The sequence below is a fragment of the Scyliorhinus torazame genome, chromosome 15 (assembly GCF_047496885.1).
Source record: "Scyliorhinus torazame isolate Kashiwa2021f chromosome 15, sScyTor2.1, whole genome shotgun sequence".
NCBI classification, from domain to species: domain Eukaryota; kingdom Metazoa; phylum Chordata; class Chondrichthyes; order Carcharhiniformes; family Scyliorhinidae; genus Scyliorhinus; species Scyliorhinus torazame.
Genome location: NC_092721.1, coordinates 199903840 through 199931673, shown reverse-complemented (window position 1 = coordinate 199931673; position 27834 = coordinate 199903840). Strand labels below are relative to the sequence as shown.

At 40.9% G+C, this 27834-nt stretch overlaps 1 protein-coding gene across 1 annotated transcript in view; it reads left to right on the top strand.

Moving 5' to 3' along the window:
* uvrag (UV radiation resistance associated gene) overlaps positions 1–27834 on the top strand; it is a 403204-nt gene that overhangs the window by 155808 nt on the left and 219562 nt on the right. The window contains exon 8 of the mRNA XM_072477416.1: positions 7524–7650. Coding sequence (XP_072333517.1) covers positions 7524–7650 — 127 coding nt within the window. The remainder of the gene's footprint in view (positions 1–7523; positions 7651–27834) is intronic.

The window sequence follows — 27834 nt, the reverse complement described above, 5'->3', positions numbered from 1 at the left end:
TTCCCTCTAGGGTTATAGAAAGGAGTAACAAGCCCAGAGAGCCATGGATGACCAGAGATATTCAGGATATGATGAGAAGGAAAAGAGAGGCTTTTAGCAAGTACTAGGGGACCATGGTGGAATGGCACAGCGGTTAGCACTGCTGCCTCACCGCACCAGGGACCCAGGTTCAATTCCGGCCTCGGGTGACTGTATGGAGTTTGCACTTTCTCCCCTTGTCTGCGTGGGTTTCCTCCCACAAGTCCCGAAAGACGTGTTGGTGAATTGGCAATTCTCAATTATCCCTCCATGTACCCGAACAGGCACCGGAGTGTGGCGACTAGGGGATTTTCACAGGACCTTCATTGCAGTGTTAATGTAAGCCTATTTGTGACAACAATAATGATTATTATGTGGTTCCATTATTTAAGAAGAGTTGGAGAGATGAGCCAAGGAACTATTGGCCAGTGAGTCTCACGTCAGTGGTGGGGAAACTATTGGAGAAAATTCTGAGAGAATCTATCTCCAATTGGAGAGGTAAGGTTTGATCAAAGATGGTCCGCATGGCTTTGTCAGTGGGAGGTCAAGTGTTGTGTGTGCGCGTGTGCGACCATGACTGTTGGCCTTGAAAAATGCCCAGTCTATCTCAGATTATTCTGAAAGGGCAAGGTATCTCAAAAACTTGAGTAACTGATGATGCTAGCTGTTTCACACTGCTACTATCCAGTTGCAACACGAGTGGTATTGGCCACTAACGGGATGTTACCGTTACGCCATTGTATCTCATAAAAATGAGTAAGGAATATGAATTTCAGTGCCAGTTTAATGCTTGTTATGTAGGTGTATGTCCCATTGATAAGCAAATCATCCAAAACAGCATGTCCCTTCCACTGTTCACAATGGGCAAGGTACAAACCATATCCAATCAGCCCGTGCTTGCAAAACTCAAAACAGTGACCACCGTTAGATGTGATTCCGTAATTGTGCAGCATTAGCAAATTATCCTGTATGTTAAGAATTACGCTGACTACCAATTTAAGGTTCAGTCGATGTCACAGTGTGGTGAATTTTCACGTACTGGAAGCTACATATATTAATACACAGGGCCCTGTCCTTGGCAGAAAGAAAGAACAATACACACATGGTGCCTATTTGAGCTAAACAAAATAAGTTGGCTGGTTCAGTTCTCAGGGCAATACCTTGACCAATTTGAGTCAGGCTGCCTGGTAAATTTAAAATCATACTTGACGGTTAACTTTCAGTCGTCATCAACTGGTGCATTCTCCACGGAAATACCTCGACCAATGAGTCCACTTCCCAACAATCAGAACCTTTTTTAAAAGCATTTGTCCCTTTGATTAAAATTTCTTGAATTGAGCAGTGAACAGTATTGCATACTAAGGAACCTGGTTGAGAAGGAGGTACTGGACAAGACTTTGAGGATAAAAGCAAAATGCTGCAGATGCTGGAAATCTGAAATAAAAGCAGAAAATGCAGGATACACTCGGGTCAGACAGCATCAGTGGAGAGGGAAAAACAGTTAACGTTTTGAGTCCATACAACATTGACAGAACTGTTCTGTAAAAGAATCATCTATCGAAATGTTAACTCCGTTTCTCTCCAAGTGCTGCCAGACCTTTGTTTAAACAGTGCAGGAGGCGGCCATATGGCCCATCAGGTCTGCACTAACCCATTGAAAGAGCGCTCGACCTGGGCTCACTCCTTCGCCCTATCCCCATAACACCAGGCATTGATTGTGGCCAATCCACCTACAACTTTGAACTGTGGGCGGAAACTGGAACACCGGGAGGAAACCCATGCAAACGCAGGAAGAACGTGCACACTCCATACAGGCAGTCACCTGAGGCTGGAATTGAACCCGGTCCCAACGGTGCTAACCACTGCCACCAGTGGCATAGTGGTTACCATTGCTGCCTCAGTGGCAGGGACCCAGGTTCGATTTGTATGGGGTTTGCACGTTTTCCCTCTGCTATAGAAAACCTGAATATATTCATCATTGGCACTAAATCACCAAGATCAATGGGTCAGTTCCCACCATCACCTTGATGGTAAAATTCATGAAGAGATGAAGTTACTTTCAGTTTGAGTAACCATCTTTCTGTACAGAATGTGCACTTTCTGGAAACTATTAAAAAATAATGTTGTGTATATTCAGTGAACTAACTTGACCATTTTGTAATTGTTTCTGATGCCAGTGTTATTTCTTAGAGCCGCCTTTGTGGATGTCACATCTGTGCTGGAATATATCCATCATTTTGCATATTTCAGCCTTCTCATGTGGTAACACCCAACTCACTCTGGAGAGCTTTTAGTCTGTGCTAGATTCAGTCTGAGGGCAGTAGTTTAAAAGAATCATTGCCCAGAAATGTCATGTAGTTGATTATGTTATAGTCATTTATCTCGCAGCTTTCTGTCCAAATATATAAATCTATGGCATCCTTTCCAGCTGAGGTTACAGCTGCAGTTGTTCAGAACTACAGCAATCTTCATTCTCTCATTCCGTTTTCATGACTATTTTCTATTTTTGGTTAAATGTAGACATCTGTGAAAACATAACTGCTGTCAGATTCGGAGATCCCTTTAAAAAGAAAAGTAAACTGCTGCAGTCAGTTGTGTAGCACCTCAGTAGTAAGTTTTGATGGACAGTGCTGTTGACCTATGCTGCAAAAACACGTGATCGAGAATGCAGTAACGAGCAGCATGTACTCATTCTTCTGAATTTCTCTTTAGCTTTTAATTTAAACATTACCTACTGAGATGCGTTGTGCAGACGGAATGTTTTGAGGAAGGGAAATAATTTCGTCTTTTTTATGATTTACGGTTTTCGTAGCGTTTAAAATAGTGAACAATATGGTCAATCTAGTTTTAGAAAGGGTTGTCTTTTGAAACCTTAGTTTGTCATTCTGTTTTGATAAACCTTTAACATTCCCAAAATAATATGATGCACTGGCCATTTGCCTTGCATTTTATTCATAACTGCAATACTACTCAATGTTCTACACTTGCTACCAGGAAGTGTTATTCATGGTGATCCCCAACCTCTTTAAGAACCCCTTTACCTGGTGAATTAAAACTTTGCCTACACTTCAGATCCCTCTGACTTAATCTAATCTGCATAATGCACAAACTGCTTAAACTCTAACTCTGACCGTTACATTGCCATCTTTACTGTTGGTGACCACCCATTCAGCCACTGCATGTCTGTGCTTTGGAAGTCTTTGGTCTGTTCTTATCTCCTTTTAAAAATCTCCTCAATAATTGCTGTCTTCCTCTATTCCTTTTGATTTCTTCCTCCATTCCCAAACCCTATCCTCTTTTTCTTTGTTCACTCTTCACCGTCTGCCATTTTCTTCCCAGAGTGAAGTGCTTTGAGGCATCTTGCTACTTGTGAAATGATGCAGTACCTTATTTAACTTACCATGCAGTTCAATGGACAGTGCAAACAAATGTATTTTTGAGTGCTGTCATACTCTGCATTAGATTTTGAATTTCACCAGAAGCTGGGGATGTTATGTGCAATCTGATCTCGCCTTCAAATACTCTATCTGATTATTTGCTGATAGTGCACTTCAGATGCAGAAATGCATTTGATGCTAAATATTGATTTAATTAGAGTGGGCATGTAGTAAGGAAGAAGATCCTGTGGGAGCATTTTATTTGAAAACTGGCCATGCTGGTTCAGTTCAGTGGGCTAGACAGCTGGATTGTGATGCAGAACAAGGCCAGCAGCGCAGGTTCAATTCCCGTATCAGCTGAGAATTCTGAATTCTCCCTCTGTGTACCCGAACAAGCGCCGGAATGTGGCGACTAGGGGCTTTTCACAGTAACTTCATTGCAGTGTGAATGTAAGCCTACTTGTGACAATAAAGATTATTTATTTTTTATTTATTTATGGCATTGATGCTCATATTATTCCAAAGATGAATTGAAGAAAAAATTGGTTTTATGATTTGGTATATAGATTGTTCTATACAAAATGAAGGAGAATACTTGTGGGTTTCTGCCAATCGAGAATTTGTCCGTGTTGACCCCACCCCATCCTTCAGAAGAGCAATGTTTTTAAACATTTCACTAGCATACCTGTCAGCCGACTGATAAAGTTGGGATGAAAGATCAGGAGAAGTCCTATGAAAATTGTAGCAGTATGTCTTACACACACCACTACAACATGTCAAATTTAACAAATGATTTGTTTTTTAACAAATCTTGCATTTCTGATATCTGACAACTATTTGTCAAGAATGCCTTCGCTGAAATTTGGCATGTTTGGACAAATTGGGTCATAAGAACATAAGAACTAGGAGCAGGAGTAGGCCATCTGGCCCCTCAAGCCTGCTCCACCATTCAATGAGATCATGGCTGATCTTTTGTGGACTCAGCTCCACTTTCTGGCCCGAACACCATAACCCTTAATCCCTTTATTCTTCAAAAAACTATCTATCTTTATCTTAAAAACATTTAATGAAGGAGCCTCTACTGCTTCACTGGGCAAGGAATTCCATCGATTCACAACCCTTTGGGTGAAGAAGTTCCTCCTAAACTCAGTCCTAAATCTACTTCCCCTTATTTTGAGGCTATGCCCCCTAGTTCTGCTTTCACCCGCCAGTGGAAACAACCTGTCCGCATCTATCCTATCTATTCCCTTCATAATCTTATGTTTCTATAAGATCCCCCTTCATCCTTCTAAATTCCAACGAGTACAGTCCCAGTCTACTCAACTTCTCCTCGTAATCCAACCCCTTCAGCTCTGGGATTAACCTAGTGAATCTCCTCTGCACACCCTCCAGTGCCAGTACGTCCTTTCTCAGGTAAGGAGAAAGTTATTCCTACCAAAATGGATAATCTCACATTTGTCAACATTGTATTCCATCTGCCAAACCCTAGCCCATTCACTTAGCCTATCCAAATCCCTCTGCAGACTTCCAGTATCGTCTGCGCCTTTTGCTTTACCACTTATCTTAGTGTCGTCTGCAAACTTGGACACGTTGCCCTTGGTCCCCAACTCCAAATCATCTATGTAAATTATGAACAGTTGTGGGCCCAACACTGATCCCTGAGGGACACCACTAGCTACTGATTGCCAACCAGAGAAACACCCATTAATCCCCACTCTTTGCTTTCTATTAATTAACCAATCCTCTATCCATGCTACTACTTTACCCTTAATGCCATGCATCTTTATCTTGTGCAGTAACCTTTTGTGTGGCACCTTGACAAAGGCTTTCTGGAAATCCAGATATACCACATCCATTGGCTCCCCGTTATCTACCGCACTGGTAATGTCCTCAAAAAATTCCACTAAATTAGTTAGGCACGACCTGCCCTTTATGAACCCATGCTGCGTCTGCCCAGTGGGACAATTTCCATCCAGATGCCTTGCTATTTCTTCCTTGATGATAGATTCCAGCATCTTCCCTACTACCGAAGTTAAGCTCACTGGCCTATAATTACCCGCTTTCTGCCTACCTCCTTTTTTAAACAGCGGTGTCACGTTTGCTAATTTCCAATCCGCCGGGACCACCCCAGAGTCTCGTGAATTTTGGTAAATTATCACTAGTGCATTTGCAATTTCCCTAGCCATCTCTTTTAGGCGTCTGGGATGCATTCCATTAGGTCCAGGAGACTTGTCTACCTTTAGCCCCATTAGCTTGCCCATCACTATCTCCTTGGTGATAACAATCCTCTCAAGGTCCTCACCTGCCATAGCCTCATTTCCATCAGTCACTGGCATGTTATTTGTGTCTTCCACTGTGAAGACTGACCCAAAAAACCTGTTCAGTTCCTCAGCCATTTCCTCATCTCCTATTATTAAATCTCCCTTCTCATCCTCTAAAGGACCCATATTTACCTTAGCCACTCTTTTTTGTTTTATATATTTGTAGAAACTTTTACTATCTGTTTTTATATTCTGAGCAAGTTTACTCTCATAATCTATCTTACTCTTCTTTATAGCTATTTTAGTAGCTTTCTGTTGCCCCCTAAAGATTTCTCAGTCCTCTAGTCTCCCACTGATCTTTGCTACTTTGTATGTTTTTTCCTTCAATTTGATACTCTCCATTATTTCCTTAGATAGCCACGGTCGATTTTCCCTCTTTTTACCGTCCTTCCTTTTTGTTGGTATAAACCTTTGCTGAGCACTGTGAAATATCAATTGGAAGGTTCTCCACGGGTCCTCAACTGTTTCACTATTAAGTCTTTGCTCCCAGTCTACCTTAGCTAGTTCTTCTCTCATTCCATTGTAATCTCCTTTGTTTAAGCACAAAACACTAGTGCTTGATTTTACCTTCTCACCTTCCATCTGTATTTTAAATTCCACCATATTGTGATCGTTCCTTCCGAGAGGATCCCTAACTATGAGATCCTGAATCAATCCTGTCTCATTACACAGGACCAGATCTAGGACCGCTTGTTCCCTCGTAGGTTCCATTACATACTATTCTAGGAAACTATCGCGGATCCCCCCCCCCTCCCCAGGACATCGGGTCCAGTCCTGCCCAGGTGCAGACCGTCCGGTTTGTACTGGTCCCACCTCTCCCAGAACCGGTTCCAATGTCCCAGGAATTTGAATCCCTCCCTCTTGCACCATCTCTCGAGCCACGCATTCATCCTATCTATCCTGACATTCCTACTCTGATTAGCTCGTGGCACTGGTAGCAATCCTGAGATTACTACCTTTGAGGTCCTACTTTTTAGTTTAACTCCTAACTCCCTAAATTCAGCTTGTAGGACCTCGTCCTGCTTTTTACATATCGTTGGTGCCTATGTGCACCACGACAGCTGGCTGTCTCTCTTCCCCCCCCCCCCCCCCCCCCCCCCCCCGCCCAGAATGTCCTGCAACCGCTCCGAGACATCCTTGACCTTTGCACCAGGGAGGCAACATAGCATCCTGGAGTCTCGATTGCGTCCGCAGAACCGCCTGTCTATTCTCCTTACAATTGAGTCCCCTATCACTATAGCCCTGCCATTCTTCTTCCTGCCCAGCAGAGCCAGCCATGGTGCCATGAACCTGGCTGCTGCTGCCTTCCCCTGGTGAGCCATCTCCCTGAACAGTATCCAAAGCGGTATATCATTTTTGCAGGGAGATGATCGCAGAGGACACCTGCACTGCCTTCCTACTCTTGCTCTGTCTTTTGGTCACCCATTTTCTATCTCCCTGAACTATCTCCCTCTCATGTTCTTTCTAAGTGGATGATGCCAAATCTAGTCACAAATCTTTGTCAATTTCACTTTCGAAGTATTCATAGGTGTAGCCAAGTATCTGAGGATAACATTTTTAAAGCTTCAATTCCACTTTGCTCCAATCTATAAAAAAAAACCTGTCAAAACTGGGATGCCTCTATGCATGGAAACTGGTGCAGTTTGTTGTAACATCGGCATGCTGGAGCACCCAATGGTGGCACCATTAGTTGTGCAACCAAATGTAACTTTACCTCTGGACAGCTGTGTTGTTATTGAGTTTGTAGGGTGGCTGTTGAATGAAGTCAGTAATTGGTGAAGGTAAAACTGTTTCCTTTTTCTTTTAGAAAAAGGAACGGGAACGTTTGCAGCTGAAGATCTTAGTGCTTCGGAATGAACTGGAGAGACAGGAGAAGGCACTTGGACGAGAATTGGAAGTGTTGCAGAAGGAGCGGATTGCATTCCAGGATAAAGGTGAGAATCTGTTCTGCTTAAGTAACGGTGCTTTTTTAATATAATCAAAATTGTAATTCTGGTTGTTTTGGTGTGGTGTAGGGCTGCAGACAAAGGATGTCGGTGAGGTGCTTTTGTAGGACTTGATTGCTTAATATATATATATTTATATATTACACCCCCCAGACATTTGTTTTGGATATTATTTAAAACAATTTTGGACTGAATAGGTAAAAACAAGACTATTTTTATGAGTTAAGTCGAGTATCAAGAAGTAGTGGTGTCATGCAGCAGAGATAACATAGTCTTGGTTTGTTTTTGAATTATAGTCAGAAAGACATTGGTGCACCAGTATTTACTTGAGAATGGGTAGATTCATTTTCATGTAATGTGCATTCAGAATAGATCTTTGTTAATCAAGTGTACTTGCTGTTTAGTTCTTTCTCCCACTCAAACTTCAACACGAAGTGCAAGATTTATACAGGACTAGTTTGAGTACAGATGCTTCCTTTTGAGTTATTTTCTTGGTTGTTTACACTGAAGTTACCTCATTCTTTTCTCGTCTGTGGAGAAACTTGCATGTGCGTACATAGGAGAAATGGCCCACACTTTCAGATCCTTTCCTTTTGCTGCAATGCTTTTGCTCATCGTTTGCCAAAACTATATGCATCATTTTACTTAATGATCTTTTGAGCTGCTCGCAGAAAAATGCTTTTCACTGTACCTCGGTACACGTGACGATAAATAAAATCTAATCCAATCCAAAGCACACATTCAAAAGTTAACTGAAATGTGTGAAATTCAGCAGAGTGAAATTAATTACAGAGAACTGTCTTAAAATGGAATTGAACCCATCAGTTCTCACAAAATAGCCAAATGTGTTACTCAACTTTAAATGCTTGCTCGTAGCAACTATTAACACTTAGAAATTATTGATACCTGGTCAGCTTTGTCAAGGTTTCCGTTGTGCATTCAGATGGGTGTCACCAAGTTTGTCGACTAGGAGAGGAAATAAGTGAAATACAGGTAGTGGCTTTGACCCTCAAAAGCTTGGGCTTTACTGATGGGTTTTGAGGCGTTGCCATGAATGTGTTGTGTGTAGGGGAATGAGTCTTGATTTCAACAGAATAAAGAGCAACAACTGTAGACAATCCCTCATCACTTTGGTTTCTTGAAGAACTTGCTTCTTTATTTGGACACAAAAGACACCCAGACAGCATGCAAATCTCATCAATTTTTTCCTCCCAATGTCAGTTCTTCTATTGTCAGCAGTATGATAAAAGTGCCCTGAGGAAACCAGGAAATTGGTATTGTCAGTGTACTGCAGAATAATGAATGATTTAGGGAGGGGGTGAATTAGGTAGGATTACTATAGTTGGTTTGAATCCAATGTCTGGCTTGCGCAAACGGCTCATGGCTGTATGTTATGCTTCATAATGTAATAGTAGAGAAACTGCAATTACTAAAGAACCATGAAAGCATACTACCAATCCTGCAAGTGTTGCTAAAGTAATCTATATAATTTACAAATATACAAACAAATTTAGTAGGTTTGTCAATGAAGCATTTATTTAAAGGAAGATACATTTAAAATGTAAAAGAGAACTCATTCCCTTGAATCCAATTGTCTGTTTCATCTGTTGAATAAAGGAATAATCAGACATTGAAGTGTATGGGGCACTTTGAAACAACAGAGGCTAGATACATACAGTATAGTTTTGATTTTTCTTTTAACCCTGTGGAAATGCAATCTAGTAACTGCGTGGAAGAGGTTAGTATCTATCTGTAATGCAAATGATTATAGCCTAAGCTGCCTTTTCTCCCTCTTGCCTCTCTTTCACAAGCACCTTTGTCAGCTTGTGCCACCTAATTGCTCTTGGCCTGTTACTTAAAGTTGTAATGGACTGTAACTCTTCAAAAGCATTTTATAGCCGGTGAAGTATTTTTAAAGTAGTTCTATTGTAAAGGAAATATGGCAGCAGATTGCACACAGCAAGGTTCCACTAACAGCCACGTGGTTGTTACCCCCTCTGCTCCTTGAGGGTTCACAACTGGCACATCACACAAACGACACAAGATAGGATTCAATTAAGGACTCTTTATTTGTACTAATATGTCACACAGACTTTAAACTCGATAAATAACACACACACTCTTTAACTCAATGAACCTTACTCAAGTATCAGCCTAGCAGAACAGCTGGCCAGGCTCTTCTCCAGGGCTACTTCACTGGTCTCCAGGCCACTGACTCAAGGTTGTTTCTTGCGATGGTTGTTCCCAGGGTTTTCACTCCTGAGGCTTCAATCTCTTGTACTTTATACCAATTTCTTCAGTCTTCTCGAATGTTTAATGACTTGTGTGCAATACCCTCATGTGGCTGAGGTAATTCTTCCCAATTCCTGATGAACAGTACACAACTGTTTCATTATCCCTATGCAGTTTTTTTAACTTTGACTGCTCTTTGCAACCGCAAAAGTCAGATGACCCTCCTGCTTAGTCTTTAAATGTCTGTGGTTGTCTAGCTCCAACATTCCTTCCTCTTTTTCGCTAGGACATTGCTACCTTTTGCTCACGCCCTTTGGTTCCCCCAAGGTAGGTCTTGTGTCTTGACACCTGTGGCTTTCCATCATTGGTCACTTTTTATTGCAGTACTTGACCCCCATCTTGCAATCTGGTTCGGCTACATGATGATGAGCAGGTAATCTGTTTTATTCATGTTAGCTGAAGGGTAATAATTAGCATTTTTGGCTTGGGGAACACCACTTGGATGGACAATCTGCAAAGTGTATATCGATGGAAGTTGGAGGAAGAAGGTTTTTGTATACAGTGATATTCCCACTAAGCCAGGGTTTTTCAAAGTGGGAGTCGCGACCTGCGGGTGTGTATCGGGCAGGTTTCAGGAGACTTGTGAAGCGCTCGGTGGCGAGGTTCCCACATTGGCCCCGATCCGGGAGAAGCCCCCAACGGCCCCTACCGGTATTTTTATTGTGAATGGCGGCTGCTGCTGCCTTTTAGATGAGAAGGAAAGGAGGCTGTCTTCTGGCCTTAAGCGGCAGTAGTGAGCAAATCATGCACCCTTCACGTACACTTGGTGTCAAGCACCCTCTATGTATGTGCTTTTGGCGCCAAATCATAGAGGAGAGCTTCTTCCATTTTCTAGATGCTGACACACATGGTAAGAGAACTGTGAAGATGATTCAGTTTCTTACAAAAAAGGTGGCAGAGACACAAATAGGCAGTCTACTGGCCAGGATCCCACATTTGAATCTGCTGGAGTGACCTGCTCCGGAGAATCCAGGGCAGGACAGAGAAGTGCTTGTGTTTTCTCAGGACAGAGCTCCAGAGTTTCTGGTTAACAACCTACAAAGAAGAAACTTAACTCTGGAACAAAGCCGAAAAAGATAATATCTTGAGGTATGGATTTATTAATTGTGCCAATGCGAATACGGATGCAAAACATGTGTTATATATGCAGGTAAGTACTTGCAAATGAGAGAAGTTTCAGATTTTGAAAGGGAAATGATGGATGAAAAATTCCTTTTGAGGTTGAGACTCCAGAGTCAGTAATTAACTTGGAACTGACTCCAAATGAAAAAACTGCACTGTTGTACCTTACCTGTGACAGCACATTTAAAAACCTGCAAAAAACCCATGAGGCTATCCGTATTGTGGAGTAGCATCGTCCAAGAGTATTCACTGCTGAGTAAGACGAGCATTTTACTGCTATTGCCCTTCAAGGCGACGGACATGTGAGGTTGGATTTTCCGTTCTCACAAAAGATGAAGACAGCACTAAAGAACTGGCTGAACTCTGCACCTGACATGGACATTTCCCTTTCCTCCTGTGAACATAATTGGAGTGAGATAGTGAGGAGTGGTTAATGGTTGTCTCTGGATCAATATCGTTGCTCAAGCAGTAAAGAGTCATTTGCAAGGAGAAATAAGGGAGAAATGTTGCTCAAGGGCAGCACGGTGGCACAGTGGTTAGCATTGCTGCCTCACAGTGCCGAGGTCCCAGGTTCAATTCTGACTCTGGGTCACTGTCCGTGTGGAGATTACACATTCTCCTCGTGTTTGCGTGGATTTCGCCCCCACAGACCCAAAGATGTGTAGGGTAGGTGGATTGACCATGCTAAATTGCCCCTTAATTGGAAACAATGAATTGGGCACCCTAAATTTATTTTAAAACAAAAAATAAATGTTGCTCAAAGCATTTACCTGAATAATTCCTTGGACATCTTTAAGGCATGTGAATGATTTAGGATTTCTAACCTGGATAATTAATTTTGCTAGTCTGTTTTCTGACTAAGCCGCCAAAAGAGGGAAAGCTATCTTTCTGGATAGAGCACTCATTGGGGGAAGATTACTTCAAGTTCTGAAATAGTTGAACAGCTTTCAGTTATGTTCTGATGGGTATTTTCCAGGCAAGTCTTTCATACTAAACTTACTCTTTAATTCTTGTCACTTGGGACTTTTCCATTTTTTTGCTCTTCTTTAGAGTGCCCAATTATTTTTTTCCAATTAAGGGGCAATTTAGCGTGGCCAATCCACTTGCTCTGCACATGTTTGGGTTTTGGGGGTGAAACCCATGCAGACACTGGGATAATGTGCAAACTCCACGCAGCCATTGACCCGGGGCCGAGATCATATCCGAGTCCTCAGTGCCGTATGCTGCAGTGCTAACCACTGCTCCACCATGCCGCCCCACACTTAGGATTTTTCCTAATGAGCTTCTAAGAACTTAAACTTGCTCAGTGTAACACATTCACAGTTTATATTTAATTGTGGTTTTATTATAAACATTAAAACATATAAAACAGATTTACAGAGTCAACAAAATTTAAGTCTATTAACATTTGTCATTAATGTAAGAGTGCTAACAATTTGTCATTACTAAAAGAGAAATATACTTAAACATGGACATCCAAAAGGTTTCTTTACTTTAACAAAACAAGAAAGCCATGCTTGCAAAGTCCAGAATGACTTGTTTGACCAAACAGACAGGAACAGAACCTTGACTTCACTCTCTTGCAGGAGAAGAAGAGTGAGTGCTGGTTTGTTCGAATCTGTTTTTTATACATTTTTTGGTAACGGTTGTTCACATTTGTAGATTTTGCAGCCTGTCTTTGAGATGGCTATTCACAGTAGTGGGATTTTTTTTAAGGTTTGTGTCCATGACAGGACCTGTTATTCCTGTATTTCCTGTGCTGGTGTCAGTGCATCTTGAAATGTGGACAGACTAATAGTTATTCGAGCACCACGTTATCTCTGTTAGCCTCTTGCTAAGGCTTTTATTAATGTTTAATACAGAAGAGTTTGTTTATCAACTCCAGATCCTGGAGTACAATTCATTCTCTTTGTATTACATTCGTTGTTTGGGGTAGTTTGAACCATTTAAGTCTTATAATTCTATTTGTTACATTTCTATCCCAATGGGTATTAGGGATTCTGAATGATAATGACATGATACTGGTTTCATTTGTACTATTTTGACTTTGTTTGGTCTGTGGTCATTCCACCACAATGATTTTTTATTTACATCAGGTGTCTCAAATTATTTGGAATATTTTTTAAATCTCTTGCTTTGCAAAGAATTAACGACATAAGAATTGTTTTAAAAAGATCAACTTTTTATAATAAACCCATTGCATGAAGAAAAGTTGTCACTTGAGCCTGCTGCAGCCTTTAAGTAGTTTTCATCTAACCCAAACTCTGCTTTAGTTTTATGTAGTTTGTACAAAACCAGGACATCTTTTGAAGAAAAATGTAATTTTGTCCTGATTCATACAATGTAATCTTTTGAGAATTTGAAGGTTATATAGGAGGTAAAGTCGGAACCAAAAATCACACTACCTCAAAAGATTTTAGCTCAAGCACCTTCAAATTCTAACTGAACTGTTAAATGGAATTTGCATAAAATGCAGCACCATTCTGAGAACCACCGGAGCTTTGACAAAGAGTCATCGGACTCGAAACGTTAGCTCTTTTCTCTCCCTACAGATGCTGCCAGACCTGCTGAGATTTTCCAGCATTTTCTGTTTCATTTCTGATTTCAGCATCTGCAGTAATTTGCTTTTAACCACTGGAGCCTATGTGGGTATATACTTCAATCCCCTGCAAGTGTGCCAGAATATTGATTTCTTTCCACTGACAAAATGTGGGCAGTAGTATTTGCTAGGACATGCCCCAAAATCTTTCTACAGAAGGTAATGTCACAACATTATGAAAAATGAATTAGTCAGATTCAGTAACAAAGTTTATTTGAAGGTGGATTTTCACCTGGGGGATCTGAGCTTGAATGCAGGTCAGACTAATGCAAAAATAATTTCTCATCTTTGTCAGTTGTAAGGGTATTGCGACCATCCCAATACAAAACCTGCAATCTCATTCTGAGTAGCCGTGAATCCACAAAATAAAATTGGCTGATTGGCTTATTGATGATTAGGAAATAGAAACACTGTGCTAGTCTGAGCCTTGACCATTGTACATTATTAACTTAGTGGTCCTGACCTGGCGATCCTGGGTGCTAAAAATTTAGTATTCTGTTGGGTACATATCTTTCATCAGCTGCTTGAAATTCCATAAAATTTCAGTTTGATTGCATAAAATGCAGCTGTCTTAATCACATGTGAAAGGAAATGTTGGAATTTCAGCCCATTTCACTTGTGGGCCAGTTTGACATTAACAGATTATCAAACCCATTTGCACTCCTACTCCTTACGGTGAGATAAAATGATAGGTCCATATGAAAGTTCAAATTTGCTTCACTTTTTATTCAACCACGCAAGTCACCTAATTCCATTTTAAACTTGTTAGCCAATCTAAAGAAACCATGCAATAGAATATTCTTATTGGCCGAAAAATATTAGTGAGGTTCGAAAATTCCCTTCATTTTCCATTCCATCTGCTTGTGCTGCAATATTGTCTCTCAATAGATGACCACATCATAAACAATACCCGCTGGAAACAGAAATGGTTCGGCAGTGCAATTAATGACACTATCAATGTAGTAAATCTCGCTGGCCATGAGCTTTCTGGAAGCGCAGAGTTTGTTCTTGTGCATGGCTTCCATTTTGGTGTACCTTTGCACCATATCAGACGGGAAGAAGTATTTCTGAGTTCAAAATCCTTTACTCACGGCTATTCCACCACAAACCAATGTCCACTGAAGTTGCTGAATTCTTGCAAGCATGTAACTGATCTAACGCACACACATTGCCTGATTCCAAACTCGGTCTATTTTCACATGCAAGGCGATTGTCTCGTTAGCATTGTATGGTTTGAGGCCAATGCAGGAATTGGCAGTATTTTGTTTATTATGTTTATCTGTGAACTGACAAAGGGACTGGAATAGTCATTTTTAACAAAATACACTCCGTTCTTAATAACTGATCCAAATTCATACTATTTGAACCTGCCGCTATGTATGACTTGAAAGCAAGTTTAAAATTAAAACGTGTTGGACTTGCATAAGAAGATCGGGTTGGTGGGTGGTGTATATGATTGGATTCGGCCACATAGCTCACTGTATCCGGGTATGTATGGGCTGTTCAAGCCAAACGTCATGTCCCTTTAAGCCCTATTTTATCTATCACTGGTTTTGCACAACATGAATTGGCCAAATGGTCAGGTCAGTTGTTGCAACCACTTTATGCAGTAAGTGATCCCTTCACCTTTGCGAAGACCTTACATGAATTGAATACCAATAACAATGCCGTGCCCATGTGCTCGTTTGACTTTGCTGGCCTGTTCGCCAATGTATTGCTCAAAGATGCCAGAGACATTTGCACCACATCACTATATAGCGATCGAGATGTATCACCAATATCTGAATCTGTATTCATTGATCTTGTGAACTTAGTAACTTGTGCAGTTGAGCGGTGTTTTAATGACACCATGTGCGCCTAAATAGGTGGTGTTGCCATGTGATCCTCATTAGGCGCAGCTCTTGCAAACTACTTTGTCGATTTCCATGAGAAAAGCATCTTCAATTGAAAGGCACCTAACCACCTATCCCTTCATATTTCTGATACATGGATGACATGTTTGCTATATTTGAATTCGCAGCTTCATGCAAGTGCTTAGTTGCACACCTTAATGGACTCCATCCTGCGCTTGCATTCACCTTTTAAATCGAGCCATCAAATGAGTTCCCTTTCCTCTATGTACTAATTGTGAAGTCTGCCAATAGGTTCTCTACTACTATCAACCACAAGCCTACCGTGACTGGTCAGTACATGTGTTCCTACAGTTCACACGCTATTAGATTGGTCTTATCGGGAACCTCCTGGGGCATGAGCTATTTGTCACGGTGCAAGCTTGATGCTGCAGTAGGATGCATTAAAGCCATTCTGCAAGATAATGGCTACCATTATATCGAGCTGTATGTCATAAAAACTCATGAATGGGTCTTAAGGCTGCCATTTTGGTCCTGAAAAGTGCCCAGTCTAGCTCCGATTATCCCAGAAGGGTAAGGTATCTCAAAGATTTGAGCAACAGATGAAGCTTACCCTTGCATGGTGCTACTATGCAATAGCAACATGGGTGGTATTCTCTAATAACAGGATGTTGCCTTCAAGGCAAAATGGTGTACTGCCTATCATACAAATGAGCAACGTGGCATATGAATTTCAGTGCTGGCGTGATGCCAGGTATGTAAGTCGTTTGTGCCAATGATTGGCGGATCATATCAAATAGCATGTTGCTTCGGTTGTTTCTAATAGACAAAGCACTGATTATATCCAGCCGGCTGTGATTGTAAAACTCGAAACATAGTGTCCAATATTACATGTGATTCCGCAATGGGACAACACTTAAACGGTCCTGATTGTGATAAGAATTATACTGAAAATTAATTCAAGATTATCAGTCAGGCTTGCAGTGTGGCTCACCTACTTGTGCTAGAAACCACCTATATAATAATAATCACTTATTGCCACAAATAGGCTTCAATGAAGTTGCTGTGAAAAACCCCTAGTCACCACATTCCGGCGCCTGTTCGGGGAGGCCGCTACGGGAATTGAACCCGCGCTGCTGGCCTTGTTCTGCATTACAAGCCAGCTGTTTAGCCCACTGTGCTAAACCAGCCCCTTTTATGTGGTCCTATCTACTAACCTGTTGTGGTTAATGATTTCTGCACATTCACACAAATGTCTCGTGCTTCCTCCTTCCACTTCAGGTGTATTAGCCTTTTCTGATCTTAGTTACAGTGTGAATTACTTCACATGTCCTTGTATTGAATTGCATTTGATGTCTGTCTGCACAGCCTGCCAACCTATCCATTCATCAGAACAGATTATGCCGGCATTAACCTTCCACATCAACATACAGTTCATTACATTTACTCAGCCTCTTCCAAAATCCTTCCATTTTCTTTACTTCAACAGCTATCTGACCAATTTGAGTCTACTGTTCCATGCCGCATTCTCTATAATAATGCCTCTGCCGAGCATAGTCCATTTTTCCAACCAATCAGCACTCTCTTCTCATGCAGTATAAATTGTTGTTTCCCTGTTACCAATAGTCATTTCTTGTGAGCTTTCCTATTGAGTGCAAGACAAAAAGCTTTGATATCATGTCTGTTTTACAGCAGTTCTGTACTAACAACTAATAATATTGCAACTGTTGACATTAAAAATGATCAACCAGCAGTGTGAATATGAAATTGTTAAGCTGTTTCACCATATGTAGTTAGAGACTGTTACTCATTCATCAAGTTGATCTTGCTGTGGCTGATCAGGACTGATGCAGTTGTAACTGAATTAGGAATAAAGATGTAATGGAATTCCAGAAAATTAGTTAATAAATTGCAAGAATGGCCATGATCTGATGTATTTGACTTGAGACCATTTTTTGACTGAGTTTTCCTCACATTGTTGATTCTGCTATTGCAAATTATGTAAATTAAATCTGTGTATAACATTTGTGTGCAGCATGCAACTGATGTGTCGCTTTTTAATTTTAAAAATAGAATTGCAACTTATAACATGGTTAGAAATAGTCTCCCTGCACAATGTTATGGGCGAGGCATTTTCAGAACCCCAAAATGAGGTATGTCAAATTCACAGTCATCTGGATTAGGTTCGGCACTTTGAGTTAGAATCATTAAAACCTCCCTTTTCTCTCCTTCCCTTTCAAAGTACCTTTTAAGCATATTCACATGACATCCTCGGTGAGTCTTCCTTCTATCTGGTGTTTTTACCACATAATTCACCTCGCTTAATTTCCTTTCAATCTGATACGGTCCACAAAACCTAGCTTTTAAAGGCTCCCCTACCACTGGTAGCAACATTAAAACTTTATCCCCACTGGCAAAACTACGAACTTTGGATTTCTTGTCCGCTACCCGTTTCATCACATTTTGTGCAACTTTCAAATGTTGTCTAGCCAATTCACCTGCTCTATTTAATCATTCCCTAAAATTTGACACGTAATCCAATAGTGTAATTTCCGATTTCTCACCCACCAATTTTTCCTTAATCAATTTAAGTGGTCCTCTTGCCTCATGACCAAAAATTAGTTCAAAAGGACTAAATTTGGTAGACTCATTAGGTGAATCCGTAATTGCAAACGATACGAATGGGATTCCTTTATCCCAATCCTCTGGATAATCTTGACAATACGCCCTCAACATTGTCTTTAATGTCTGATGCCACCTTTCTAACGCTCCCTGAGATTCTGGATGGTACGCAGTTGATTTAAATTGTTTTATTCCTAAGCTATCCATAACTTCTTTGAATAACCTTGAAGTAAAATTCAATTCTTGATCCGATTGAATTTCTGTGGGTAGTCCATATCTAGTAAAGAATTTAAGTAACTCCTCCACAATCCTTTTAGCTGTAATATTACGTACTAGAATGGCCTCTGGAAACCTAGTTGACACATCCATTACAGTCAAAAGATATTGATTCCCACTTTTTGTTTTAGGAAGCGGCCCTACACAATCGATTAGGACCCTTGTAAAAGGTTCCTCATGCTGGAATGGGTATTAAGTGCACTGGTTTTATCACTGCTTGAGGTTTCCCTATCACTTGACATGTGTGACATGATTGACAAAATTTAACTACATCTTTATGTAGTCCAGGCCAATAGAAATGTTTCTGGATTTTAACTTGATTTTTACTTCTTCCCAAATGACCTCCCACTGGTACCTCATGTGCAACTCGCAACACCTCCTTTCTATACCCTACCGGCAATACTACTTGATGAACTTCTGCCCACTTTTCATACCGCCTGTATATGTACAGGTCTCCATTTTCTCATCAAGACATCATTTTTACGGTAATAACACTCTGGTATACTCTCAGATTCCTCTTCTGTATATGCTTTCAGATATATCCGTTTTATTTCTACATCTTTCTGTTGTAACTCCGCCAATTTTTCTCAACTAAAAATATCCGCCTCATCCGCCACCTGTTCTTTTCCAACCATCTGGTCAAAAATCGTTTCTGATAATTGCACTGCAGCTTCATCTTCACTCTTTGATTTCTCCTCTTGTCTTAACCTGTGACTTTGCGACCTTGTTACTACACAATCCGAAGAAATCCCAGGATATTCGTCCTTCAACACTTCAGTTGTCTGATTTTCCACTGGCTTATCAACCACAGTAGGCATCACTCCCACTTGCAATCCAGCTATATCATTACCCAAGATAAACTGTATTCCTGGACAAGATAGTTTATCTATTACTCCTACTTCCACTTCACCACTCTTCACTGGACTTTCCAACCTTACCTTATATAATGGGACGCTACTCCTCTCACCCTGAATTCCACATATCACCACCTTTTCTGGCAACATTCTTCTCAAACTACATAATTCCTCATCTCTTACCATTAAAGATTGACTAGCCCCTGTATCTCTTAAAATTGTGACTTCTTTACCTGCTCCTGATACACATGAGAAAACTTTACCCACACAAGTAAATTCTTTAAAGACATCTGGCACCTTCTTAACAATTACTTCTTGAACAGGCTGTACAATCGTTTGCACCTCCTTCGCTTCCCTTGGGCTTTCCTTTGCCACTCTAACAAACTCCACTGTCTTATCCTGTTTTACCACATCAGCCTTCCCAGTGCTTTTCTTCAACCACCAACACTGACTTTACATGGCCTAGTTTATTACAGTGAAAACATCTGAAACTTTTCAATTCTTTTCCACCCTCCTGGATTTATTTTTTAATCTGAGGTACACTCTCTTTATTGTCTCCCATCAGATCACCTTTACCTTTACCACTTGAGCATTTCTCATGTCCCCAGTTTCTATCCCTCACCAGCTGAAACTGATGTCGGAAACCAATCTTTGATTTATGAACTAATTCATAATCATCTGCCATTTCCACTGCTAATCTCGCAGTTTTAACCCTCTGTCTTCCACATGAGTTCTCACTACATCAGGAATTGAATTTTAAAACTCCTCCAAAAGTATAATTTCTCAGACCTTCATACGTTTGGTCTACTTTCAAAGCCCTTATCCACCTATCAAAATTACTCTGAGCCTTTCAAACTCCATATTTGGTTGACCAAATTCTTTCCTTAAATTTCTAAACCTTTGTCTCTAAGCTTCAGGCACTAGTTCATATGCACTTAAGATGGATTTCTTCACCTCCTCATACGTTCCAGATACCTCCTCAGGTAGTGATGCAAACACTTCACTAGCTCTACCTACCAGCTTTCTTTGAATCAGTAACACACACATGTCCTGTAGCCATTTCATTTGTTTAGCTACCTTCTCAAATGAAATAAAAAAGGCTTCCACTTCCTTCTCGTCAAACCTTGGCAATGCTTGGACATAATTAAATAGATTCCCACCACGTCTTCGACTATGACACTCTTTCTCACTATCCTCATCAATATCATCCAACTGTACGTTTCCCTTTATGTCTGCCAATTTTAACTGATTGTCATGTTTCATGGCCATTTTCTGAAGTTCATACTCCCTCTCTTTATCTTTTTCCCTGATCTGTATCTCCCTTTCTTTTTCTTTTTGTTCTGCTAGGGCTATTCTTTCTTTTCTCCTTTCTTTTCTCTCCTTTTCTTTTTCCTCTCTATCTCTTTCTCTTTCTTTTTCCTCTCTCTCTCTTTCTCTTTTTCCTCTCTCTCTCTTTCTCTTTCTTTTTCCTCTCTCTCACTCTCGTATGCAAGCCGCTTTAATTCTTGCTCATGTTCCATTTGTTTAATTTGCAACTGAATTTTTGCCATTTCCAATGAGTCAAACTCTATCTCAGGCAACTTTAAATGCTTAACCACCGCCATAATTACTTCATCTTTTCGCATTTTGTCAGGTAATGTTAACTGCAATGTTTTTGCCAAATCTAACAGTCTGCTTTTCGTTTCTGTCCGTAAGGTACTACGTGTGACATTCTCCACCCCCAAAAACTTCTGAGCCTCTGAAAGAGCCATTGTTCACAACACACTCCCCACTTAAACTAAAATACCACACCGGAAAAGCAACAATCCTTCACTGTCTTTAAAGTTCACAAAAGCCAATCCACTAGATAGACGTTTATCCCGGATGAGCCCCCAATTGTTATAGGCAAGGTGTTTTCAGAACCCCAAAATGTATCATGGAGTTCAACCAACCTCTCCCTTTAATGGATTTGTTGCTTTTCCTAGCACACGGCTTTTTCCCTAGGTGTGGGATTACAATTATGGACACATGGGGTTTTAAACACAAAACACTGTTTATTCCTGAACTCAACTTAACATCTTAAATAAACATTGGATCTCTTAAAATCCCTTACTTCAAAGATAACTCAGAAAATATTGCAACAGTAAATATTTCCTTAAAATGTTCCTTCAAACTTCCAAGAGACTTGACACCTTTAAACAAAATCACATCAGATTAAAGGCTTCACTATTATAAGTTTAAATCACCCAAATGATCCAGAGATGGTCTTTTATGGCAGACATCACAGCTCACTGCAAACACAGGCACACACACGCTGTTTTTAAAACTGCAAAACTAAACTGCAGCTCTCTGGAATCACACACACACACACACCAGCTCTTTTCCAAAAACTGAAACTAAAAACCTGCAAAATGGCTGGCCTGACCTCCGCTCCACACATTCTCTGACATCACTGTTTTCTTAAAGGTACATTGCTTAATCATCCATGTCTTAAAGGTACCCTCACATGACAACAGTGACTTCCAAATCCACTTTTTTTTTCTTTAAATTCAGCAAGTTTTCCCCCCCTTGCAGTACGAACATCTTGAACTCTCCGATTTTGTGGTCTTCTATTCCAATTTTATAAATTTCCCATCGCCTCTGTTAATTCACAAATGGCAGATCTCAGCCACCATTCCCCCTGCACCTCTAAATTCAACAACTTGATAAAAAATGTCCACCTTCCACCATATGTTTTGACTCTTCCCCCGATTTATCATCCACATCCTCTTCAGTCAGTGTCTTGTAATGCAATTTGTGGGAAACAACATGGAGAGGCAGCATAATCTTATTGGAAGTAGTTTTAGTGAGTGCAATAGCAAAGGACCCTGAGTAAATGTTCAGAAACCTTTTGAAGGTGTGTTATGGTCCCCATAGAAACATATCAATCTAAAGATCCAGTTAGGGACAGTTAATATTTAAAGAGAAAGCCAAACATCTAATTTCAACCAATAGAACAATGCCACAAAATTTGACTTTTAACAAGACAAACGTTATTGTATATAAAGGAAATAAATAAAACCTGCACTATTAACTAACTGGGTACCTAGGTTTTACTACTTGCCACATTCTCTTAAGATGCGCAAGTCTTATCACACCAAGTATATACCTCTGTCGGGGCTGCCCATCAGTATGCAACAATTCTCTGGAAATTAGTTTTAACGCTCCTCAGTTCTATATATTCTCAGAGGCAAAAGTTTAATTTACCATCTCTTGACAGCGACTCTTTGGTTATTTTTAATGCTTCCAAGCTATTTTAATACTTCCAAGCTAACTCTGCTGGTTGCTTTCTTTGCTTCAAGACTGTGAGGACTACTGTAGATACTCACTCTAGCTTCAAACAAGACAATTGTTCCAGCTTCTGTTCCCTCACAGAGTTCACACTGAAATTAAACCTCACCCATCTGCTACATTATGAATGATATTTAATGATGCAAGGCTATTTTAACTGTCACTTTGTTTGGTTATCTTCTGTGAGCTGCACACTATACCAGTTCCAAGTTGCAACTAACTATCCCAACAATCACACAGGTAAATTGAAACCAGAGAACCTCCCTGTGCTCCACTCATCTTGGGTATAACCTGATCTGGGATGTCCTCAAACCAATCTTGAGGTCAATTATCCCTCATTTACAATTTCTTCTTTGATCTGCTGAAGTGTGAGTTTTGCCCCTCATTATTTTATAGACCTCTATAAGACTACTCCTTTGAGGATTTACTGAATGCTTTCAAATTATAATTGAGTTCTAACTCCGAAAACATCTCTCAGGACTGCCATTGTTCTTGCAAGGATTGCAGACAGCACACCTTCAGTTCTTTAGCTGAGGGCGGCTCGGTAGCACAGTGGTTAGCGCTGTTGCTTCACAGCTCCAGAGTCCCAGGTTCGATTCCCGGCTTAGGTCACTGCGGTGTTTTCACCTTCTCCCCGTGTCTGCATGAGTCTCCTCCGGGTGCTCCGGTTTCCTCCCACAGCCAAAGATGTGCAGGTTAGGTGGATTGGCCATGATAAATTGCCCTTCATGCCCAAAATGTTAGGTGAGGTTACTGGGTTACAGGGACATGATGTGGGCTTAAGTAGGGTACTCTTTACAAGGACTGGTGCAGACTCGATGGACCGAATGGCCTCCTGCACTGTAAATTGTATGGTTCTATACCGGGACTTGATGGTTTGAGTTATAAGGAGAGGTTGGCTAGACTGGGATTCTTTTCCCTGGAGCGTAGGAGGCTTAGGAGTGGTCTTTTAGAGGTCCATAAAATAATGAGGGGCATAGATAAGGTAGATGTTATATTATGTGATGGTTACACTTTGCTTTACTCCCAGAATGGTCTGATGGTTAGATTTCAATGAAACTATCAATCTTCAATTTAAATTAAATTACATTTAACGAATAACAAATATAAATACTGATGAGTTTATTCACTCCACAGAACTATAACTGATAAAGTAAATCAGAAGAAGTATTAACTATGTTAAACTACACGTCCCAACTTAGCTATATCTCTCTATCACTCTGCTTTCTAGTCACTCCTGGTTCAAAGAGAGGGAGGATCTTCCAGGTTCAGTTTATATACCGGAATCTAGTGCTACCATCTAGTGGTTGTCTAACACTATGATTCAGTTGTTAACCCTTCATATACCATCAGACCTACAGATCACTACAGTAGATAGTCAACATCCTTTCCCAAAGGTAGAGGAGTCTAAAACTAGAGGGCATAAGTTTAAGGTGAGAGGGGACATACACAAAAGGGTCCAGGGGGGCAATTCTTTCACAGAGGGTGGTGAGTGTGTGAAATGAACTGCCAGCCTGAAAGTTGCCACCCAGGTTGAGAGGGTTGTTAAGAAGGCATAGGCTGTTTTAGCTTTTATTGGTAGAGGGATTGAGTTTCGGAGCCATGAGGTCACGTTGCAGCTGTACAAAACTTTGGGTGCAGCCGCATTTGGAGTATTGCGTGCAATTCTGGTCGCCGCATTATAGGAAGGATGTGGAAGCATTGGAAAGGGTGCAGAGGAGATTTACCAGGATGTTGCCTGGTATGGAGGGAAGATCTTATGAGGAAAGGCTGAGGGACTTGAGGCTGTTTTCGTTAGAGAGAAGAAGGTTAAGAGGTGACTTAATTGAGGCATACAAGATGATCAGAGGATTGGATAGGGTGGACAGTGAGAGCCTTTTTCCTCGGATGGTGATGTCTAGCACGAGGGGACATACCTTTAAATTGAGGGGAGATAGATATAAGACAGATGTCAGAGGTAGGTTCTTTGCTCAGAGAGTAGTAAGGGCGTGGAATGCCCTGTCTGCAACAGTAGTGGACTCGTCAACACTAAGGGCATTCAAATGGTCATTGGATAGACATATGGACGATAAGGGAATAGTGTAGATGGGCTTTAGAGTGGTTTCACAGGTCGGCGCAACATCGAGGGCCGAAGGGCCTGTACTGCGATGCTCTATGTAAAGAGGCCGTAGTAGAGGCGGGTACAATTTTGACGTCTAAAAAGCATTTAAACAGTTATATGGGAATGCTGGGTAGAGAGGGTTATGGGCCAAATGCGGGCAATTGGGACTAGCTTAGTGGTAAAAACTGAACGGCAGAGACATGTTGGGCCGACGGGCCTGTTCTCATGCTGTAAACCTCTGACTCTATGACTCTAAACCCATCTGCAATTTTGTCGCTCTATCTCATCTGTTCTGTCTTTATTAATCAAACATGGGCCACTTTTGGATCTGCCATTCTTTAAGTATTCCGGCAGTCTTGAAAACCCAGCATTTTAATTACTTTATCTTTACAATTTCGACCTTCCCAGAACTGAAAATTGGCTCCAATGTTAACATGAACCATGAACCAGATCTTTGTAACACGGATAAATTTCCCAGACAACTGAACGGAAATAACCAAAGGATGAAATTACATAAACTAAAATCAGCCTAATTCAAATATTAACTAACAAGCAAATGGTGTATCAATTTAAAAAATAAGGAAACTTTCCTTCCGCTTACATCACACTTTGGCAGATATGTAGTATTCAATAAAGTCACAAAGTAATCCTAGCTCTCCAGCAGAGGTTCACCACTCCCTGCAACAGCAGGTTGAAACTTCCCATGTCCTTAAACAATTGCTCCAGTCTGCCTGAGTTTTCCTAGATGCAATTAGCACCAGCAAGGCATTCATCAAAGGATACCACTTGCCTTCCGGTCACAGCAGTCCTTACAATCCAGAATTCTAGCAAATCCTATATCTGACCACTAGTTGACTCTGGTGAGATGGCTTCCCCATCTTTTCCGGAAGAACAGAAAAGACCTATCCCCGAGAAAGTATATTTAAAACAAAATATCAGCTTTCCTGCTGGACAACTAGACTTTTCTTTTTAAGTGATGTTTCCTGAAATGTTTCCACTTCTGGATTGAAATAAAATCTGGGAGGGTCGGGGACTGCTTCTGAGAAGTTGTTAGGGCACCACTTTCCTGAAATCATAATCACAGACTCTGTTTTGATGTAGGTCACCACAGAGAGGGAAAGGTTTTTGTATAGCGCATTCTTTACCCAAGGCTAGTTAATTTTGCCTGCCTGTCTTCTAGTTCAATTAAACAGTTGTGCAGCTCATTTTTTAAAAACTGATTTAAATCTCCCTCATTAGCTCCACTGGGGGCTGGTTTAGCTCAGTTGGCTGGACAGCTGGTTTGTGATGCAGAGCAAGATATGTTCAATCCCCATACCAGCTGAGGTTATTCATGAAGGCCCACCTTCGCAACCTTGCCCCTCACCTGAGGCGTGATGATCTCAAGTTAAATCACCACCAGTCAGCTCTCCCCCTCAAAGGAGAAAGCAGCCTATGGTCATCTGGAACTGTGACAACTTTACTATATTTCTTCCACTGAAAATCAAGTAAATGAAGCGATTCATGTTTCTTAACTCTTCGTGTCTTTCTTCACTTTTTTTGCATTGGCAAATTCCTCTTCAAAGGCAGAGTGACCAAATTCCAAATCCTAGAAATGGAATTGGAGAAGTACATTTTTTTTACTACAGGCTTGAATTGTCTGGAAGCAACTTTGTGCTTCTCACAGCATAGCAGTTGAGATTGAAAATTTGTGGATGAAATAAAGTAGGGTATCTTAATCTGGAGTTGTACCCCAGCAAGGAGTTAATCTTGAAAGGCGAGGAGAAAATTTCCTGGGGTGGGGGAAGAGCGCAAGATAAAGTTGTTACTTTTTTTTATCATGGCAGGTAGTTTGTGGACTTGAAACTGTTGTTGATCTAATGTGATCCATATTATACAAGTCCCTGCAGCATAAATGTGATCTAACGTTAAATATTTGGTGTTTTAATTAATCTGAAAATCTTAAATACAGTGATATAATTGAGTGTTCAGCACCTCCTTCACAGTTTTGCATTCCTGTCTGAAAAAAATCTGCAAGTATAGTTTTCCCTTGTTTATAGCGTTCTTGTTATATCAGGGACAGATGGTGAACCGATAATGAACAAAAGATGATCAGGCTAACGCAGGATGCAGCTTGTCAGATAAAAATGCATCTTCACACTAGAGACATATTCCTATCGTTCGTTTTGCCGTAAATCTACTGTATGTTGATAGGCCAAAAGATTCTTATCGGAAGACGGTGTGTGGGTTCTGGATGAGCAAGGATTTGATTGAAGCATTTTATTGGCTACATTTTTGGCACTTGAACACTGAATATTTTCTTCTTCCGATTGATGTTGATTTCAGGATTTTCCATATAAATGGACAAAGTATTGGGGAGTGGCCAGTCTATAGTCTGGCTGCCTTACTGAACAACAGCATTGAGAGTCTTGACGGGGAGAGGATGCTGGTCAAATGTTTTTTCTGCTACTTTCACTCCCCATTGTTCATATTATCTGTATTTTTATTTTAAAATCTAACTTCCCTTCTTGTAGTTACTTCTTTGCTATTTACTCTTTACCACCGAACATTCCATGAAGGGGGTCACAGTCTGCATTCAGCCCTGTGCATATACCACAGCAGTTACATTTGTGCGCCAAATACCCCTTTGACTCAATTCTTGATTTCTTTGTCATGCATCGGAATCTTCAAATCAAGCTGAACTGACCTACTTTTTAAATTCTTTCATTAATTTTCTTTTGATGGGGTGGAGCAAGAGGTTGCTCCTCTGTACACGTGGATGTGCTGATGCCAGTATGACAGCAGCTTTGTGAGGTGGTACTAACTGGAAAAGCAATTGTCTTGATCTTCTCGGGGAGCAAAATCTGGGCGGTGCCATCTCTCCAAATGCCGGCTGTCATGGATGAATAATACAGAGGCCCAATATTGCGACTGCGCCTCAATATGCCTTCGGACATATATATATATATATATATATATATATAGATATACACTCAAGTGGCTGGGGGAGCAGGAAGTCGAGCGGGTGGTGAAGATCAAGGAGAAATGGGAAGCGGAGTTGGGAGGGGAGATCAATTGGGGAGTATGGAGTGCGGCACTGTGTGGGGTAAATGGGACCTCCACTTGTGCAAGGATGGGCCTGATACAGTTTGGATGGAGCACAGGGTG